The sequence below is a fragment of the Corvus hawaiiensis genome, chromosome 10, assembly GCF_020740725.1.
Source record: "Corvus hawaiiensis isolate bCorHaw1 chromosome 10, bCorHaw1.pri.cur, whole genome shotgun sequence".
In the NCBI taxonomy this organism is placed as follows: domain Eukaryota; kingdom Metazoa; phylum Chordata; class Aves; order Passeriformes; family Corvidae; genus Corvus; species Corvus hawaiiensis.
In genome coordinates this window covers 27,760,897-27,781,806 of record NC_063222.1, presented here as the reverse complement: position 1 = coordinate 27,781,806, position 20,910 = coordinate 27,760,897, and the positions used below count along the sequence as shown (strand labels likewise).

General features: G+C 47.7%; 1 protein-coding gene across 1 annotated transcript; it reads right to left on the bottom strand.

Moving 5' to 3' along the window:
• Positions 1-425: 425 nt before the first annotated feature.
• GPR149 (G protein-coupled receptor 149) lies at positions 426-10,633 on the bottom strand. Its single transcript, XM_048315075.1, has 4 exons — positions 9,179-10,633; positions 8,142-8,334; positions 7,105-7,523; positions 426-1,281 (listed from the first exon to the last, which is right to left on the bottom strand). Exons 1-4 carry the CDS (start codon positions 10,118-10,120, stop codon positions 709-711), a joined length of 2,127 nt encoding a protein of 708 aa, XP_048171032.1. The 5' UTR covers positions 10,121-10,633; the 3' UTR covers positions 426-708.
• Positions 10,634-20,910: the final 10,277 nt, after the last annotated feature.

The window sequence follows — 20,910 nt, the reverse complement described above, 5'->3', positions numbered from 1 at the left end:
CCGGCGCGGCCCGCCTCATCCGCCGCCGCACTTCCGCCCGCCGCCCCTCAGCGCGGCTGGGCCCGGGTTCGAGTCTCGGCCCGACCAAACCCAAACCCGACCCGCCCAGGTCCCAGGTTCGAGTCCCCGACCGGCCGGAGTGTTGCAGAATGGGGAAAGATGTGTCATTTTGTTAACGTTTGATCTTCGTATACTTTCAGGCCTAATCAACAAGAAAGGAGATTGAATCTGTGAAACAAAGAGCAGCCAATGAGCTTTAAGTGATGTCCAGGTGTTAGAAAAGTATTTCTAGTAGTATGTTGATTTAGATGTTGACAAGAACTGCAAGTGCGTCAAAACCGCCATAACTTCCCACCTGTGGAGCTGCCCCCTCATTTCCACCGGTTCCTGCAGACACACCACCCAGTGCCAACAAACACCACAACTGGGGTTTAAGACTTTATTTAGGATTCCCTTTAGACACACATTTTCCTCAAATAAATAGATATATAAATAAGTAACTTAAAATTCACTATGGAAAGCTATAAAGCACTTGAGTATTTGTTATCCCCTTGATATAGCCTTAACAGTTTGAATCTATTCAACAGTGCACCCAAATAAAATTTGTATGCTAGGAGAAAAACAGCTGATACTGTATTTGCTTGGGTAACTTGAGCCAAGGGGAGCACTGTCTGTCAGAGCAGTTGAGGTGTGTAGATTAAACACCCTTCAGTTGCTGCTCCCCTGCTCCTCCCGCTCTCTGTAGGCTTTGTTCAGCAGCTGTATCTCCTCCTGGTACCCTCCCCTGGCTGAGTGCTGCTTTTGGCTGTTCTGCCGATGAGCCTCGACAGTGTCTGGGATGGAGATGCTGAAGTCGCTGCCGGGGCTGTGCGAGGGGATGAGCAGGGAGTAGGAGGCACTTTCCCCCAGCTCACAAGACACAAACCTGTTCTCCTTGCGGGAGTAGCGCAGGGAGGGTGACCGCGCCTGCGTGGAGGACTGGCTGATGTTGCTGATGATGGACACGGTGTCCAGGGCCTCTTCGTTGTCACAGATCTCCAGCACCTCCAAGTGAATCTTAACACTCGTGTCAGCAAACGTGTCCGCAGGCTCCCCTGGGCTCGGCTCATGCCCGACGCTTTTGGAGCGATACACCTCGATTTTCTTGGACATGGGGGTTATTTTCTGCCCCTCAGAGCTCACCTCGTATGTGGACAGGGAGAGTGTTTTGCCGGTGGGGGCCTGGAGAGACACAGTCCCCTGGAATGCGCACAGAGGGACGGCCAGGGCCCCGCCCGCGCGCTGCAAGGAAACAAGGACCGTTAGTGGTGAGCATTGTCCAAGTCGAAATCCATTGTAAATCAGCCAAGTATGCTCAGTTTGTTAACTCATCCTACTGCCTTTTCCTTGCAGAATTTTAGACACCTGGTCTTGGGGTCACTGAGCCAGCTAGTGGGCCAGAGAGCCCCAAACTAGCAAAGGCCTGCTGGTAAAAAACTCAGATATTTGAGATATCAATATTATCTCGGTAAAGGAAAAGCCTCTCCGGCAATTCCTTGCGGATGAAATGTAACCTCACACACCCCCCAGACCCTGGGCTAAAGAAAGCTCCCTCTCCCAGCAGCCCGTGGCTGCGCACCTGAGCTGGTGCCCGCTCTGCGCCTTCCCTCTGCGTGCTGGTTCCCTTCCCCATCCCGCCTTTGTCCCTTCCCCGCTGCCCTCAGACCGCTGCCTCTGTGACCCTGTGAAAGGGCATCACGGGCACAGCTGGGCCCTGTCTCGCACCTCGTCCCCTCTGCAGAGGTGAAATGAGCCTCGACTGTGGAACGCGCCATGCGGAGGGCCCTCCCTGGCTCCTGATGTGTGGCAGTACCGAGCTGTGTGGTTTGAGTGTGCGTGTCCTCAGCGCTGAACCAGCAGCGCAGGGCAGGAGGGAGACGCTCGCTGGCGTGCCGAACTGCCGCAGCCGAGCCGTGCTGCGCCCGGGGCGCTGTGGGGAACACAGCAGCCATCTCCCAATCGCCCTAACACCACGCACTCCTACAACCTGGTATTTAAGATTGGAAAGAGTAGCAAGAAGGTTTGAGTGTTATTATACACTTTAGTGTATGAAGTGAAGTCCCAAGTGACTGTGACTCACTATGGCATCTACAGAATATGAAAAATGGAGTGTAAATAAAAGCTGATTCCACCAGCCCAAGGTTATGTCCTGTTAAATCAAACACTTTGATTTGTCAGACTGAACATGAGGAACATGGAGGGGATGTCTGAGGCGCCTGGGGGGAGAATGAGCAATCTGCACTTGCTGGAATGAACACCCCGGGTCTGGAGAATGAGACATTTCCCAATCACTTAGTGTCTCTTCCTGAAAAGTCTTCTCAAGTTTTCTCTTGAGAAATCAGTATTTACTGTTAAAGTGAAAAAGATCCATCAAGTCTCCTATGTCACTGCCCAGTCACTAACCAGGGAGGCACTGAACACCGTCACTTCCCACTAGAACAGTTCTGGTGGAAATGCTGTTCAATTCCAGACACCTTCACCTGTTTCTAAAGTACAGAATCCATTTGTCCCTGCAAACCACAATGCTGTGCTCTGGGGAGAAATGTGGATACAAGTGCTGGCACTAAACCCAGGGTTATGGGGTCCAAGGGAGGGATAAATGCATTTATCCTGGGTTTAGGTACAGTCAGGTAACACTGATTATTACTGGAATTACTTTCAGTATAAATTATTATTAATGAGAACAGAAAGTGACCTTTATCTTGTCCTTGATACCATTATTAAATACCCATTTTTGCTTCTCATGACACATCCATGGCAATAAATAGGCATCCACCAGCAAACCAGACTCTACTGGTACATCCTGTGAAGTATTTTGCCTCCCACTCCCGCGGTTCCCTGCAGTTCAGCTTTCTGGTTTGCAGCCTAACAATGCAATTTCACTCCAGAGCAGGAGGCAGCAGAAGGACTCTGAGTAACACAGAGTGGCCTCCAGTGCCGCCGTGCAGGTCCCTGATCCCAGCTCTGCCTTATTCCAGGCTGAACAGGAGCACCCACAGCTGGAGCAGGCTGTGGCTTGGTTTTACCTCAGTGGAAGCAGAAAGAGACCTACGGTGCTGTTCCTGCACGTCTGCCATCCCACTGCCCCAGTCTGCACCGAGGGCTCTGCCCCATCGGGCCTTTCCTGCTTTTCCCACACACCTTGCATTCCTGCATTTAAAGGAAAACTGTTTCCAAAAGAAATAACAGACACAACTCTCCCACACAATTTACACTACCCCTTCTCTTTTTAAAGCACTTCCACACAGGTGTGCCTGTGAGGAACAGGAAACTCAGAGCCCCATGCAGCCCTTGCCCACAATGCCTGGAGAATGTTCTGGCTGTTAGAATCTGGGACAGGGATTTCACTGGAGAACTCCATGTACCAGCACAGGCATTTTTTAAAAGGAAAGACAAAAAAATCCCAGTGAAATAAATCACAAATGTCCTTGTTCCTTACAGAATGCTGATGCATTCTGAGCAGAGAAATCTCTGCAGAATTGATCAAGCAAATCCCCTCATATTTCATTATACATCCACCTTCCAGAGTTCACAGAAGCAGCTGTAGTTGCCATGAGGCAAAACCTTCCCCGCCATCACTGTGGGTCAGGACCAGGTTCCCTGTCCTGTTCCTGCTGCCTGAGCAGAGTCTAGGCTGGATTCACCAGGGAGGATGCTGTCCATAGGGAAGGCTTGGATGTATCTGAGTCTCACAGCAGCTGGAACAGGCTCTGACAGACAGATTTCCATTTGGAAATGCTCAAAGCAGCAGCTGGAGGCTGCATGGGACATGGGACACCATCTACAGTGTCTGGTGACGGAGTCAAGCACAGGCACTTTGTAGACTCTCCCTCACAATTCCTGTTGTCACAGGCCCCGCAATAAGCAGACAGGTGTGCCAGCAGTGTCACCGTGAAGCACAGATGTACTGGAGTCTGCACCTCCTCTCTAGGACAGATCTCTGCACGGGGGCAGCACCAAGAGCACACACAGATTGTGCCATGTCCGTGTTGCTCCCACTGGGCCATGCTGCCTTCCCAAACAGAAAACCAGCCATCTAAAACAGCTCTGAGGAGTCTGCATTCCTAATTACTTCGGTCAAACCCAGCCAGAGATGAAAAGCTCTATTTTTAGAATGTTTCCAGCAAGGATCCCAGCTTTTTCTTTCCAGAGACAATGAGTTTTCTGTTTGTTTTAAAATAGAGGCTTAGTCTTCTACTTCCCTAAAAATTAAAATTAGCTGCAGTGAAATTGCTATTTCTGAGGCTGACTGCAGCAAATGTAGAGCCAAGGGGCTATGACAGGAAGAGACAAGCTCACCTCAAATGGCCTGAGCCCAGCGCTTGCCATTGGCCTGCCCGATGCAGACAGACCTGGGTTCGTATCAATCAGTACCAGGAAGTGCAACAGAGCATCCAAGGTGAGGACACCTGTGAGGGAAAGGCTCTGGGAGCTATATCCAGCCTTGCCCTCCTGGGCAAATGCTTCTACTCCCACTATTCCTCCGCAATTCCAGAGAGAGCCAATGGCAGTGGAACTGCAGCAGGGAGCCAACAAGCATCACACAGACCATGCATGCCTCCGGGAGCAAAGTGAGAAGAAGAAGGTGAAATGTCACATTGATTTTCCAGCCACAGGAACCTCTTTGGAAATCAAGTTCCAACCACCTGAGCAGGAAGAAGCCCGAAGGGAACAGCTCAGCACATCAGCAGGGGTACAGGTGGTACATATTCCCACCAGCCAGTGGGAAGCAAAGAGAACCTTCAAGGCCATTCCTAACTCAGCTTCTGAGCTGTGCCTGGTGTTTAAGAGAATGTTCACAACTTTCCTGCAGTGAGTGAGATGCTGTGTACTTATCATGTTAAAATATTCCTGCCTGCGCTGGCTCCTCCTCAGTGAAGTCACTTGCACAGCCTCCCCCTCTCTTTCCTTGCAGGGCACATAAATAGGTCCTGTACAGAGCCTCTTCAAAGAGTTTGCTGGAGGCAACCCGCAGATGAAGCAGAGAAAAATAATCAGCAAGACTGGAACAAACTGCCAGTCTGGGAGATTTCTGTTGCCTGAGGGCACTGAAGTATAGGCAAAATAAGACATGACATATTTACACTCAATCTCTTTAGGAACGGAGATACACAGGTGTTTTATGAGATGTTAACGGTATTCTTCAAAAACGCAGCCGAGCAAGAGTTAGAAATGACAAGTACCATCTTCTCTCTCCCTCTCCATTACAGCCATCCTATCATGGATTCAATAACCCTGCTGCTTCATTCTCTCATGCCACTTTTATTCCAGAGAAATCACTTTGATGGAGCAACTCTTTACTCACAGAACAGATAATGAGGAGACAACCAGCTCCACAATCATTACTGTCACCCCAAGGAAGAGCCACTCTCCAAGCCCTCAGCTTCTAGAGGAAACCAAAGGCATCCCGGGTCCTGTCTGGCACCCTGCTCTTCAAACAGCTCAATCAAACTCACTGATCCCACATCCATGGGGGATGGCTGCTCTCCCTCCTACTGTCAGTTCTTACAGCTTCTCCTCTTGAAGAGAAAATCAGTAGCACTCCAATAAGAACCCCTGTATTTATGGACTCCAGTAACAATCCCTGTATTTATGGACTCCACTAAGAATCCCTGGATTTCCTGCAGAAGGATATGGCAAATTAATGCCAGGGGGAGTCTCCTTTTTTAACACAGGTGGGAAATGCAGAGTGATGAGAACAGAGTGACTTTTCTTAGACACTTTGGGACTTCCAGACAGGATGAACAAAGGAGATGGTTTTCAACTTATTTAATATGTGGCCCAAATTGATCTTTCATCCAACATACACCTGAGCAATGCATTAAAGTTATTTTTACAAAGCTTGCAGGGGTTTCACACTCTGCCCTTTCCCAGCAGCAAAGCAAATGTCAGCTGTGAAGCTATGGCAGCTCCTGCTGAATGTCAGAACCAGGCAGAGCTGTAACTCCAAAGCCTGGAACTTTTACCCCATAGAAGCTTTAATGCCTGGCACTGGGTTATACCTGGAAAAGTGCCAGAAGATTCTGTCAGATTCTTTGTAATGCAAGTAGTGAAGGCTATGTCCAAAAGTGCCATACAAGGCCCCAGGGCACAGAAAACACCCCCAGGCAGTCACTGCCAGCTGCTCACAAAGAGCTGCTCTCATCTGCTGCAGTCCCGGGGCTGCATCTGAACTGGCACCAGGGGACATGGGGAAAGGAATTTTTTTTTTTTTAAACGTCATCTGGAAACTCCTGGAAGGGAGAGCCACAGTTATGAACCTCCTGATACAGTGATCTTATTAACCAAGCTGTACATGGCACATGAGGCCTTGGCAAGAACTGGTAGATTAAAACCAGACTGAGTCATCACTTCCTTTTGCCCCCAAATGCAGGAATTCATCTCTGCACACTGCAAGAGAGTGAGCATTGGCTTTTTATGAAAGGGATGATCAGTCAGATTTGAAACATCAACCAAATTCCTACTGTGCCTCAGACGATAAACCTGTGTGTATCAGATGGAGAGAGATTCCCATATTTGAATACAAAATACATCTTATACATCTCCTGTGTGTGTGTTCAAAGGCTGAGCATGAGCTGATCCGGCTCTGAAGTCACCCTGCTTGGAGCAGGAGGTTGGATTAGGCGACTTCCAGAGATCCCTTCCAACCTAAAGCCTTCCGGAGCTCCTCTCTCACAGACTTCACATGGGCCCTTACCCCACTCCCACCTACTGTAATGCCCAATGGCCACTGAATTCCACAGTGGAACGCCCTGGAAAATGTCATCTTTTGGAGAGAAACTTCTTCTTCACTAAGATAAATTAACATAACTCATACTTAATTCTTATCATATCCAAGGCATGCAGGTGCACACAAAATAAGAAAACTCCATGATTAAGAACATAAGTGAGAAATTATTGCAGGATCAGCACCTGCAAATAGGTCTGTGGTTACTAAACATTATACAATGCCATGTATGAGTTTTACTAAAAAATAGGACTAATAGAAGTATCAATGCCAGTAAAAATCATTCCTATTTCATAAGGAAACTCTTATTATCAGAAAAGAATAAATTCCTCTTTTACCTGCCGAGGGGTCCTCTCGGATTTACTCCGGCACCACTCCCAGTCCGAGAGTTCTGGTTTGTGGCTTTCCTCGTGGGACAGCCTCCACTCTGGTCCTTCAGGGAACGCTGATGGGTCACAGTTTGTGCCCTCCTGGCCCTGACAGGCCCCTGGCCCATGAGGAGGGGGGCATGTGGGGCCTGTCCCACTCCCCCCCGGGGTGCCCCAGGAGCCGTGTCCCAATGCCGTGGGCAGGAACACGGAGCCGACGGCGTCGCTGCCTCTGCCAGGCCCCAGCTCCTTGCAGTCAGAGCTCACCAGGTTGTGGTAGGATGTGGATTTACCATCGCCACTGTGGCGGGGAGGGTTCTCCTGGGATATCCTGTAGATTCCATAGCCTTGCTGGAATGATAGGTTGAACTCGAAACCACTGCGCTTGGCTAAGCAGGAAGGAAAGAAACTGTGTTAGGAGTTGAGACCAAGAAGAAAAAGGAGTTTGCAAACACAATGCAAATGACATGCTAAAACATGGAATAAATTATCCAGCTCCTGCTGGAAACAGGCAATTTTCTCTCCATAAAAAGAATGAATTGTTGAGAAGAAAGACTTCCGAGAAGGAACTGCCTTCTCGATGAACTGCAGTCGTTCTCTCTGGGAAAGTGGCTAAAAGGGCACCAGGGGCAGCACAAGCCATTCTGCACCTGGAGAATGTGTTTAAAGCGAGTGAAAGCCATGCACTGAGGATGGCTTTTCTCTAGGATTCAGGAGCTCTTTCTCCCTGAACATGCAGAGAATGTAAGGAATTCATTCACTGATGGTAGAGGATTTTCACTCCAGAGAATGGAAAACAACTCCCACATCCTCAGAAATATTTAGCCCTTAACATTTGCAGTTGAGACCAGCTGATCTCTGTGAGTCCCTTCCACCTGACCCACTCTGTTCCTCCAGCTGTTTTTACATAAAGCCCAAGGGAAAACAGTGCTCTAGAAGATGCCAAGGATGTTACCAGGGAAGGTCTGGCAACCTCTATTACACCAAAGCAACCCTTCCACACTTACTTTTGGCATCTTCTGAAGACACTGCATAGGAGTTCCTCCTGCAATTGATGATGCAGCCACAGGGCAGGTGGAGCCAGTGCTGTGACAGGAGAAACACCGGGGTGACTGTGGCAGCCAGCGCAGTCAGCAGGAAGCTCAGTGTCTCAAATGAAAGGCTCTGCAGCCCAGTGACATACTGGACAGCCATCTGTATCTGAAAGGCAGAGCATTTTGAAATTTAAATCGCTTTGGGCACACGAGATGCTTCCAGGAACAAAGAGAACATCTCGCTATGGATATGACACCACTGTAAGACAGATTGTCATTAGTGTTTGCTGAGCACAACAATTCTGGCTCTAGCAGACAGCAGAGGAAACACACTGACTGCCCTCCTCTCATGCTGCATTTCTCAGAAAAACCCTCTCTGAAGCTAAATATAGTGAGGTGCCATTGACCAGCTCCCAGTGCCAGCCAGTCCCATGTGGTACCAAGGAACCCCGCCCTCACACACCCAGGGCAGGGGTAACTGCCCCAGTGCCGTGTTTCCTGTTCCCAACAGATCCCTTTCTCAGGTTCCTGTTCCCAAACACACACACATGCACATGACAGCACTCCCTCCCACCCCAGCACTACAGGGATTACAAAGGTTCAACCAAACTGCATTTTTCTACCAAAATCCTATTTTTTAACCCAAAGGATGTGTCTCAGAGGACAGGACAGAGGGGCCTTTACCTCAATTCCCAGCCCCAGAATGCTGAGCAGACCCTGTCCCACAGCTGGGTACCAAATGGGGACCTTACTGCCCCTGGTATTCACGTGACATGAATGATGTGATGAGAGAGTGTCAGAACGATGAACCAGGCTCTGCCAAAACCACTGGGCACCAGTTAAACTCATGCAGCAACACAGACCTGCTGGAGGGGACTTTTGCTGGCACAACTACACTACGAGGAACAACTGCAATGGCCACTGTTCGTCTATTTCAATCCATGGCTCACAGGTCACATCCCACTGAAATGTAAGTGAACACTGGAAAGTGAAGCCATCTGAGAATTTACCATCATTGGGAGCCAGAGAAGGACTTTGGTCAGTGCCAGGATCAGCGAGAATCGTTTCTGGGCAAAGCCCACGATGAAGCTCCTGCTCTTTGTGCTGCTCTCAGCCACACCCTTCCCAAAAACTGCCTCCGAGTTTTGGAAAGGCTGGAGGGTTTTATCCCCAGGGTCCAGCAGCGACAGCGCAGGGGCAGCAGCACCGCATCTCCGTGGTGTCCCAGGGGAGATGAAGCCTCCAGAGCCCTGCAGGTACTCGGTGTGTAGCAGCTGTGGCTCACCTGAGCACAGCAGCTGCAGAGTGAGGGGAACGGCCAGCACTGCCAGCAGGGAGAAGCACAGCGAGTACACAACGAACACAAACAGGATGTAGGAACTGGCACAGTCGGCGAAGCAGCCCCAGGACGTGGGGATGTACCTGCCCCAACCACAGAGAGGCAAAATGCACATCAGCAAACTGACAGTCCAGATGGTGAGAATGACCCATACCACGCTCATGCGGCTCTTGGAGGAGCTGCAGCTCAGTGTCCCAGTCGTGTTGAGGGTGCAGAAGTTGTAAGAAACTATAAGAGACCCTTTCAGGTTGCTAGAAATGCCCTGGAATAAATACATAAACGCTGAGGTGGTACACAGAGGCTGGGGGAGGACTTCGCTTGACCACTGTGTGAGCATGAAAATAATCACTGGCGTGATGCTGATCAGATCATCTGCTGCCAAAGAGGTCACAATCATCGAAACCGTGGTTTTGTTCTGCAGTTTCAGCAGGGAAACTAGTGAATAAATGCTGCCCAGAAGGGCTGGGACTGCAATGGCAAAAGTCAAACAGAACAGAAAGACATTCCAAGTTCTCGGCTCACTGGGTTTGTCCATAATGCTGTGGTTCTCAGTGAAGAAGCTTGTCCCATTGAGTGAGAAATTACCAGGAGTTACTGACATTGTCCTGGGCATTTTTTTCTTTGCCTTCTCACTGATTCTGCAAGTTTTCACCAGCTGAAACCAAAACTGTCAGCTCCACATCACAAGTTTCTTTGTTTTCCTAGACTCTCTTTGTGGCATCTGATGAAGAAATATTCAGGTGGCAGCACCCCTAATGATCAGAACTCATGCTCTCAAAAAGCCAGGCAACAATGAAGTAGCAAAGGTGCTGAAAAAACATGGAATTCTTCAAAATCGTTCCCGTGGTGGAAGATGGTGAGTTAAGGCTGCTCAGGTCTCCATATGCCATTCCCCCCTGACGGATGGCAGGCACCGTGTCTCACTCACGAGCTCGGCTGGAGGGAAGGCAGAGTACGGGCTGTGTTCAGGCTGTAGTAGATCGGGCAGACACATCGTAGGAGAGGCTGTTGGACTCACCCTGCGCTGCCTGAGATGCAGGAGGGAGGAGCTGGTGCCGGCAGAATGGCAGAGAGGGAGCGAGGATGCTCCCAGCCCCAGCTCCCTCCCGGCTGGATCGGCAGCCTGAAGCAGTGTCCCCGCTAAGCCACACCTCCGAGCCGGCACCGAAATCCAATGCAAATACTGCGAGCTGATGTCAGCCGTGGATGTCATTCCCGTAAATCCCGAGCTGCTCCAGGGCTCGCACACGGGCTGGAATGCTCGTGTTCCCTGGCACTGCCGTGCTCCGGGCTTGGCAGGGGCACCGCCGCAGGGTGAGCGGGATGCAGGACGGGCTCTGCGCTGCCCCCCAGCATTCCCGCTCCCACACGTGCGCACGGATGCTCCCGGACATGCTCAGGGCCACCTTTGGGGAACAGCAGGGAGCTGGGTGAGGCAGCCCGGCGGCATCTGCCGTGTGGTAGCTCAGCTCAGCCTGGGCTCTGCAAACTTTCATTCCTCGCACGACCCCAACCCGAGCCTCATCAGGTGCCGAAAAACTGTTCTGTTGTACCCTCAGCCATCACAGCCACCCGGCATGTCCACAGCCGTGATGGCAGAGGGCAACACGAACTTCCTGCAAGTTTCCTCAGGATCTTCCTCCTTACACATCTCCCTGTCCCTGCTTTCTTTCTCCCTCTGCCTCTCTGCAGCTTTCTGACACTGTGGGCAGAGCAGTCCATCCTGTGCCTCCTGTTTGTGTTTGGAAGGAAATGTTCATCCATGTTCTTGGGAAGGAAGACACTTTTTATTGTATTGTATAAGTTTGTCTTCTCGCACAGAGTATTTTATGTTCTGAACTGCACCATGCCACTCTCTGTGGCAGCTTTTATCATATTTACAATATGGTGAGATTTCCTCCGGTCATTCCATAGTTACAAACAGAAGGTCTTGGGAGGGACAATTCAAACAGCTCCCCTTCATATTTATCTTTCTTTAACATGACTGATAAATTCTGATAAAACTTGTACAGAAAGATCAGTTTCATCTTAAAATTAAAGAGAGAATTCAATTGCAGTAAGAACCAAGCAACTCCACAAAAGGCAGCAGGATTTCCCCTACAGCTGTGCTCCAGGGACCTGACCTGCACATTTAAGGAGATCCAAGTTCTGAAATGTCTCCTGTGGCTGGGGCAAATGAACCTGAAATAGATTCTCTGATCTCAAGGATGAGTTCACATGGCAATCTTTCAAACTTTACAGAAATACTGCCCCAGAAATACTAACTTTGCAATTGTAATTTCACTCCCAATTTCCCCCTAAATTCATGAATGGACTCAAGTAGGTCTGGGGGAGGCAAGGACAGGTAAGTGAGCAGAGAGGTGGGCAGGGTTATCACTATCCCCCGTGTCCTGAATTTTCTAAAGAAACAGTGCTAGAGTGGAATAACACAGCTCTGCCAAAAAGGCACAGGCAATGATGGTGCAGAAGCCCCGAGATGGGAGGAGACCTTTGTGTGTGTCTTTGGCTGGACTGTGCCAAGCAGGCAGGAGGCTGTAGATTCCTTAGGGCCTGATCCTTTCCCTCTGCCATGGGCCCCCTGCATGATGGGAGGTCCCAGCACAAGAACTGCCCTTCACTGTACATGTATTTATTCCTTATCCTGGTGGGAATTCTCCTCACTAAGGAATGGTCCCAAAGAGAAGATCCATTGAGATGGGATCTCCCCTCTGGCCTTGCTTCACACAGAGCCCAGCAGGCTGGGAGTGGAACTCATGGAACAGCATGAGGTGAGTGATTTTGGTTTTGCCATGTCACTGTAGCAACAGTAGAACACCTGTAACCTGTAACTGTGTGTCAGTGAGGCCACACCCATCACTGAGTAAACCCAGCCATGCCACACTGCTCGGGAACCACTCCTGCTGTGGAAGCTCCAAAATGTCTGTGGCATGTTGGAGAAAAAGCCAATGTCGTGCAGTCTGTAACACCACACCACTGTGGGAAACTGCACAGGGAGGGTTAAACATAGAATCCAAACTGCTGAAGAAACAGTTATCCCTTTCTGAAGGGAGGGAGGGAATAAAAAAGGAAGATGGCATATGCTTGGAGTGACCCAGCTGTGACCCCATCTGGAAGCAGCAGAAAATCAGCTGTATATATGGAACTTTCTCCAATAATGATAAAATTAATGGCTGCAAGAGCCATGTGTAAAACTCTGCACATTTCACTGCCTGCTGTGTATTCCCAAAAGCTCCGCTGTGGGTTGTCTCAGCCCTTCATTGCTCCATCTTTACTTCCCCATCACCTTCTCTCCCATCCAGTTCCATGGAAGGCAGAGTGAGCAGATTGGGAAATTCAGCCCCATGAGCTGCGATCAAATTTAGTTTTAATCACAGATTGAAAGCTCTGGAACCAAATTCTGCCTCTAGAGAACCAGGAACTTGTGTAAGAACAGTGCTGGTTAGCAGTGCTCTTACCTACACCCTGCATTTGATGGGGAACCTTCAGCCTGGGGCAGTGCTGCAGGAGTGGGGCTGTAATTCCAGGGAATCTGTGCCTTGGGAAGCGCCCTGGCAGGGTCAGTGTCACCACTCTCCAGAGTACAGAGTCCCACGTGTGTCTGAGGAAGGGATGTTCAGGGGATGAACACTGGACAAGACAAAGCTCTGCCCTGGGGCTGTACCCTGATTAGGAGGTATCAAATGGAGAACATGTGGGAATATTAAAAGATCCATCCAGAAAGGAAGTGCAGAGCTAGGCCACTGACATCAAGCATTTATTAATGATTCCAGTCAAGAGAAAGAACTCATGAATATTTTAATGAGACTGTGAGGGGAAACCTCCCAAACAAGATAAAATCACACTTAGCTAACAGCCTTGCAACTGCAGTGACAGTTCCAGCCTCTCTGGTCTGTGGTTTCTGTGACTCAGATTGTGACAGAGACTGCAGAAGCCAGGCTTAGTGCCAGCACAAGCTGGACATGGTGTGTCAGCAGGATACCGGGGACTATGGAAAGCCTTGCCATAAACATCTTTCTTCATCAGCCTAGATGGAAACCATGGCTCACTCAGAGATGAAGGTTTCAGAGAAAGAAGAAATAATGCTTGAGAAGAAGCCAGAGTATTTTCAAACACTGAATCTTTTCAGTTCATGTGTTTATCTTACTCCCTGGGGCTGATGACAAACTGGACTCTGTGTTCACAGGGAAGTGGAGTCTCCATCAGTGTCACTGTTGGTAAAAGAGACATCACTGGGGACACAGAGTTCCCTCACCCTGGGGACACCAAGTCCCCTCACCCTGGCCTGAGGACAGCTCAGCGTGTACGGCTCAACCCCCAGCACAGCTCAGAGCTGCTGGGGAGGGAAGACAGACAGACAGACCGACAGAAAGACAGACACTGGGCCCTTCTGCACTGCAGCACAAGGGTGGAATATCTCCCATTAAATCACAGTGCAAAAGCACTGCAAACCTGGGCACTGGCCCCTGGCTCACTGCAGAAGCTCCAGGCACAAAGGGCTGGGAAATCCACAGTCTGCATTTAGACACCAGGAGTGGCCAAATTCCCCAAACGCCCCTCACACACCTGGCCAGCGCAGGGATGGGAATGCAGGTCTGTCCCTGGGCTGACTCTGGGCACAGCAGCAGCACCCACATCACACTGGGAGCCTAAAGGGATCATCAGTATTCTTTTTACCACATGACACTCAAAAAAGCCAGGAAGCACCTACTAAAGATGCCCAGGATCCATGTGCTTCCTCGGCAACAGGAATGTACTTGAAGAGTCAAACCCCAGTATCAGTGGGTCCCCTCCTGGGGATACAGGTGTGGATCAATGAGCACAGTCACAGGGTGTCCTGGTCGGGTGTACAGGGAGCAGATTTCAGGCTTACTTGTTTAACAATAATATAAGAAGAAATCCTCTCAATAGCCTCCGCGCTCTCTTGCATCCACAGCAGTTTTTAAACTATCAGGAGAGAATTTTAATCAAAAATTTAAACACATTCATGATTGCAATCACAAACTCCAAGTCCTTCTCTCTGCTCTGCTCTCCATTTCTGTGTGTGTGTTTCAGATTTACACATGAACACAGATGGTGTCTGTCCCAGTGAAACACATGGGGGATTTGCTCGGTAAAGTCCATGAAAGAACTGATTTTATTTATCACTGTCCAGTTAAAACATATCACAGAAAGAATGGATCAGGTTCTCAGGTTGTAGAAACTCCATCAAATTCAGTTTCTGTGAGAATGCCCAGCTTTTTTTCTGAGGAGTAAAAGCACTGCAACCCTTCCTACTAATACCAAAGAAAATTGGAAATTAATAGGAAATAGGAAAATAATAGGAAATAGGACCCCCCCAGCAGTACTACTGACAGCGCTGTTCACAACAGTGATCTCACACTATCTACCAGATATCAACCAGGCCTTTAACTCCCTATTAAATTTTATGTAGGCAATAAATGAGTGTGCACCAGAAGGAAACAGTGTGATCATCTGGATCATCAAGACTAATCACTATCCCTTTCAACCTCCAAGACCCTTGAACCATCCCAACTCACAGGACTGATTTTCACTGAATAATGCCATAAACACTGACATTACCTGACATTACAGGAACAGGGCTTAATACCTTAAGGGAGCCAGGCTGTTACAGCCTCTCATTTCCTTCTTTGCATTGAATGAGCATCAAGATTCTTTAGATGTCAGATCTAATCTCTGGAGAATTGTCCACTTCTTTTTAAAGTGTCTTTCATACCTTGTGCACTCATGTCCTCTGATTCATGTCACGACTGTCAGATTAACATCCCAGTTTCTGGCAGATGCCAGAGCTCAGGCTGTTTCTGGAATGTACACACTGCATTTGCACTTGAAGGTTCTGCTGCTTCCTTGGGACCTTCCCTGGTCCTTGCATGTCATCTCCAGCTGGGAGAGCACAGCCTGTTCCTCCAAGGGAGCTCCACGCCCCTCATGTGAACACTACCTGGGGACAAAGAGGGACCCAAGTGCTTCTGCCCTGCAAATTCCAGAAGCAGGGAGCAGCGGCTGTTCTGGGAGCAGAGTGGTTTGTGCTCCTCATCACTGCATGGCTGCTACTCTATGTTATGTTATCAAATATTTCCCACATACATTAAAATGTATGGCTACCATTATCCTGGGTTTATGCAGAGAAAGCCTAGTTTGTGCTGGGAAAGCTGAGGAGATGAGGAACTGAGGACCAGCAGCTCCTTACACAGCGTTTGCTTTGCAGAACATGTACTTATGAAATATGCATGTGCTGAGAGGTGATTAGGATGCAATTCCTCATTTTGATTAAAATGCTGCTTCCTTTATGTTTACTGAGCTTCACAAAACAGCCTGATTTGTATGCTTACATAGTATTTTTTGGGGGTTTTTTTATAAACTAAATTTAACTTCACTGCTATGTGTGCAAAAATGAAGGCAAAAATGCAACTTTCTTTAGCTTATTAACCTGAGAGATAAACTATTAACTCCAGGCCCAAAATGATGGCTTTATTTTTTGGGTGCGGGGCTGGGGTGCTGGCATTATTTTTAATTACCTGGAACCGTTTTTGCCCAGGATTACATGCCCCAATGCTGCCAGATGCATTGGGCCTGGAAAAGTAGGTTACTGTTTGACCCTGAGCCCGTTTTCAGTATCCCATCAAAAGCCTTTTCTACTGGAATTCCTGAAGTTGTTAGGATCTGCAAAAAATTTCATAGTCTAGAGAAAATTGAAACTCATTTGGAGTAAGCCAAATTAGATGGCAAAAATGGGCCTGCCTTTCTCACAAATGGCAGAAAACAAGCCTTAGGGGACAGAAAAGAGATTTCTTTTCTAGGAAAAGGTGCAGTAATTTTATTTTCCTGGCCATTTTACCAGTGCTTTTATTACAGATTTTGTATTATTCACTCCTGTGCCTGCACTCCACCAGGGCCTGAAACATCCAGTAGCACAGTGTTCTGAAGTTGAGCTGGCTCCTGAATCAGATTCTGTTATTATTTTAATGTCTCATATACCACTGCCTCTGAAAGACCTGCAAGAAGCCTTTTCACAGTGAAGATATCACTGGTCTTTGAACCCCTAACAGTGTCCTATCTGCTGCCCTATCTTGAGACAGTAAAGTTCCTATTTCAATGCCCAGCCTCCCTTCAGTCCTCAATTTCAATTAAAACAGAAGAAAGATCTTAAGGCAATTTTCTGGTATCACTCACTGGGTATCGCTAATCTCCAGCAACAGGCATTGGGAAAACTGGGAGCTGGTCAAATTTGGCACAGCTCCTTGTTCAATGAAAACAAGTCTCTTAAAACTCCCACAAATCTGTTCACACAGAAGGTGTAACTGAATTCTTCCCACAAGAAAACGTCTGCCAGTGCCAGGATCCATCCACTCCATTTTGCCTGCTGATAAGAGAATCCATGGGAGTAACTGTCTGATTTCATTCACCACTCTTCAGTGAAATATTAATGAGCTTTTTTCATTCTCCTCAGCTTCTCAAAATGGTTACACCCTTTATCTCCTGCCAGATTTGAATGAGGACAACAGCAAGGTCACCATGACAATGGTAACTGTGAACTGCTTAAGCACAGGATGGATTTAGCACTGAGCATTGCCCAGGCCACTTACAGAGGTAGCAGGAATCCTAAATGTCTGCTTATCTTCCATTGAAAAAATTTCAATCAAACAGCATATCATGATCAGAGCAGCAACTCCCTGTGGCGTACATTGGGCACTTAATGCAAGTGCAGCACTGCAGCCACGAGCAGACAATAAATATTGGTCTGTAAAAATGTTAGGAAGACATTTAAGAGGGAAGACATTGAAGAAGAAAAAGGAAACAAAATGACTAAGCTAAATTCCAGTGGAAATTATATCACAATCTGAAAAAACTGAAGTCAGTGGCTTCCCAAAGGCACAGAAAATGGCACATGTTGTTCCAACACAACTGCAAATTGCAAAACAAGTTGCAGGTGAAACAACAGAAGGAACATCTGCAGTGCAATGAACAAACCCTTGTCTTCATGCTCAGGGCTAACAGAAAAGTCTGCCTGCTGGAAGAGTAATGATCCATCTCGTGTGGTTAATGGCCGGAGATGCGTCAGCGTGACGTCCGTGGGCTGACGTCAGTGGGAAATTCACTGTTCCCCCGAGAGCTGCACTTCAAGGATGTACACATGGTGAGGGAGCTGCTGCACAGCCCTGCTTCCCACCACCCTCACAGTCTGCTCCCCTCCACCTCCCTGGCCAGTAAAACCTACATCAGGAAAGTTGAATTTTCCACAACATGCTAAGAAAAACTGAGAGAAAGATCCTTCACTTATTTACTGTCTTCCCAGGAGAAAACCCACCCTGCCTTTATAAACTGCATTCCCCAAGCTCAAGAATAAAATGACTGTCCTTACATCATGGACAGGAAACAATGAAGTCATTTCCATGGATATTTCCTTCTTTCTGTATGCTCACATGCTGGATGGGAGCAGACAGGGGAGTCTCTCCCTACATCACCACAACACCCCAAGGAGGGCGTGGATTAGGGTAAGAGCAATACAGGGGGACATTTTTACTTCTTCTTAACTTCCTCTGCACTCATTTTCCCATAATGCTTCATTTTTTTCTTATCTGTTTTCAGATAAGATCCACTCAGGGTGAGGACAGCCAGTGGCAGAGCTGCCATGTGCACGAGGCCACTGCCATGAGGGGACAGACACTGACAACAGCGACAAGGGGTGCCTGAAGCTACAGCTTCTATATGGAATCCCCTGGAATAGGAAACTGCCATCAGAAATCAGCATTTCCACTTCAGGCCACAGGATAAGAAGTTTTAAAGACCTTCTGTCACCCGTGACAGTCATACCCTCCTGCTGAATGCAGAGGGACCTCAGAGCACCTTCCCAAGCAGGAAACCTTTCCCTGTTAATGACAACTAGCAGAAGAAAGAAGTACCCATGGTCATCTTCTGTTCCCTAACGCATTCAGAAAGCACCAGAACCCACCACAGCTCAAACTAGTGCTAAGAACAAGCTGACTGCTCTAAATGCAACATTGTAGAACATAATGAACTTCCATTATTCATTCTTGCTCTGAAATCTGCCTGCACATCTGTGTTTGTCAGGATTTCAAGTGGGATTGTTCAGACAAAATTACAGAAAAATTTGCAGTGTGTGAGAAGAGGTTCTGGTATGATCAAAGGAAGAAAATCAAAGCTTTACAGGGTCTCACATGACATCATTTAAGAATTTGAACTTTCATTCTGCTCATATCCACCTCATTTGTTGCTTTTAGGACTGTTCAGCAGTGCCCAGTTCATGGCTCTCTTTTCATTTTCACCACTGAGTTCAGAAAGCAAGACTGACATCACATGTTCAGGACAGCTTGGTACTTCTCAATAAAGGTTAAAACAGAATAACTATATAAACATTAATCTCCATCACATACAGTGACCTCTGTCAAAAGCTGGGATCAGTGAGGGTTGGAGAGACAGGACTGTGTTGCACTTCTGCCTCGTTCAGTCCTGATGTATCGAGTTTAGTCCTTCTTGACAATCCTGAGTGGCTTTTGTTCTATTTTTACCTCCTCAAACATAAGGTAATGTCCCTAAAAGCAGAGTGAGAACATCAAAACAACTTCTGGAGCCAAAGTTCAGCCCCTGGAATCAAGGAACCCAATCTTTGACAAAGCTCCCAGAACATGCGGCAATGCCAGAAATGGCTCCCAGGCCTGTATCTTGCTCTGCTAAAGCCTGGAGCAATCACTCCAAAACCTGCATCCTGTCAGGAGATATCTCACTGCTAAAAGATTCTAGGGAAGTGGAGCCAACATTCCTGAAGCCAAGGAAAGGTTTCCTCTCAGGAAAACAGTTGGAGATAGTCTTGAACTAATTATAACAGAATTTGGAAGGCCATGAGATTTTCCAAAATAGGGAAATCCTTACTACTTAACTGAATTTATTTAGGAAATAATAAATAAACCCCCAGAACTTAAGGACAAAGCAAGTTGTAATTGGGAATGCTGAAGGATTTTCCTTTATGAAACTGCAACCTTGATCTCCTGTGGAGTTGCTATTAATGCATGACCTGTCCCCAGGCTCTGGCACTGTGGAGCTCTCTCTTCCAGCAGAAGGAGAAGGGACCTAGGTGAATGAACATTCAGGACAGTGGGCTCAGGTGTGAGAAGAACCACCACAAACCACTTTCCCATTTGTTTGGATTCCTGTCCCAGCTCGGTGGCTGATGAGCATCAGGTTATTGCAACATTTGTCCTTGTCTTTATGCACTGTCAGGACTCCTGGCACAGAATAGGGACCCATTTTCCAACTTGCATTTCTGGTTTGTTTTTTTTTCATTTCCCTTAATTACTTGTACATTTATATTGGTGATACAACTTATCCACTCTAAATGTCTCTGTTCTTGCTCAGCTGCTTTGAGTAGAAAGCCTGGCACCAGAAATAAGCAAGATAACTGCATGTACAAAGAAAAATAAATAGATATGAGTCACAAAAAACACAGCTCTTGCTCACATGCCTGTGCTAAGAGCCAAGTTCTGCCCTCAGTCACCCCTTCAAAGGGGTGAAGAAATGACACCTAAGGTTGGGGCACACCACCACTGGATACAATGAAGTTCACATCCATTTTCATGATGAAATGGTAAAATACAGATGTGCCATGAAGAAGCTTCACTCCAAAGTTCTGGAGGGCAGGAATGACTGAAAAATGACAAGTAGCAATTGAGCTAAAAAAGCTTCTCTGATCAGCTGGTTGGCCCAAGCATGATGCTATTCCCACACACACAAATCCAGGGACATGGATAACAGCGACTTTCACATGGAATTGCGGAAGCTGTTGATGGGAAAGTGCAGAAACCTCATCTCTCAGCAGTGAGAAGCAGCACAAGGGACGGATGGAGATGGAGAAAGGGTGGCAGAGGTGGCAGCAGAGCCCCAGGCTGCACTCTCCAGCTCAGTCAGTAACTAATTCACTACCACACATTCCCCAGACTGACAGAGCACGGGGATGTTTCCTCTTGTTGTTGTACAGACCTCATTACAGTAACAAATCAGGTACACTCCTTTCCAGACTGAGCTGCAATCACTGTTGATTACCAGCCTATTAAACTCAATGGAATTACTTAAGTGCTTCCTCTGGAATCAGTGCAGTTATCAGCATGGCTAATGGCAAGTGGTTTCAGTCATTTTACCACACACTTCTTATGTTTAACTTTATATAATGAAATAAAAATGACATTTTGACACAGTATGAAGTGAAATACCTTCTTTCTCAGTGTCTGCTCAGTTCAAGTATTTCCTCTGTGTATTTTCTGGAGCGGGTGTTTGATCATGATTTTCTTGCACATTTTCCTGCTTTTTAGCAGTGAATCAGCAGCTGGAATGCCACAGAAGGGGAGCAGCAATCACAGCAAAGACTAATGG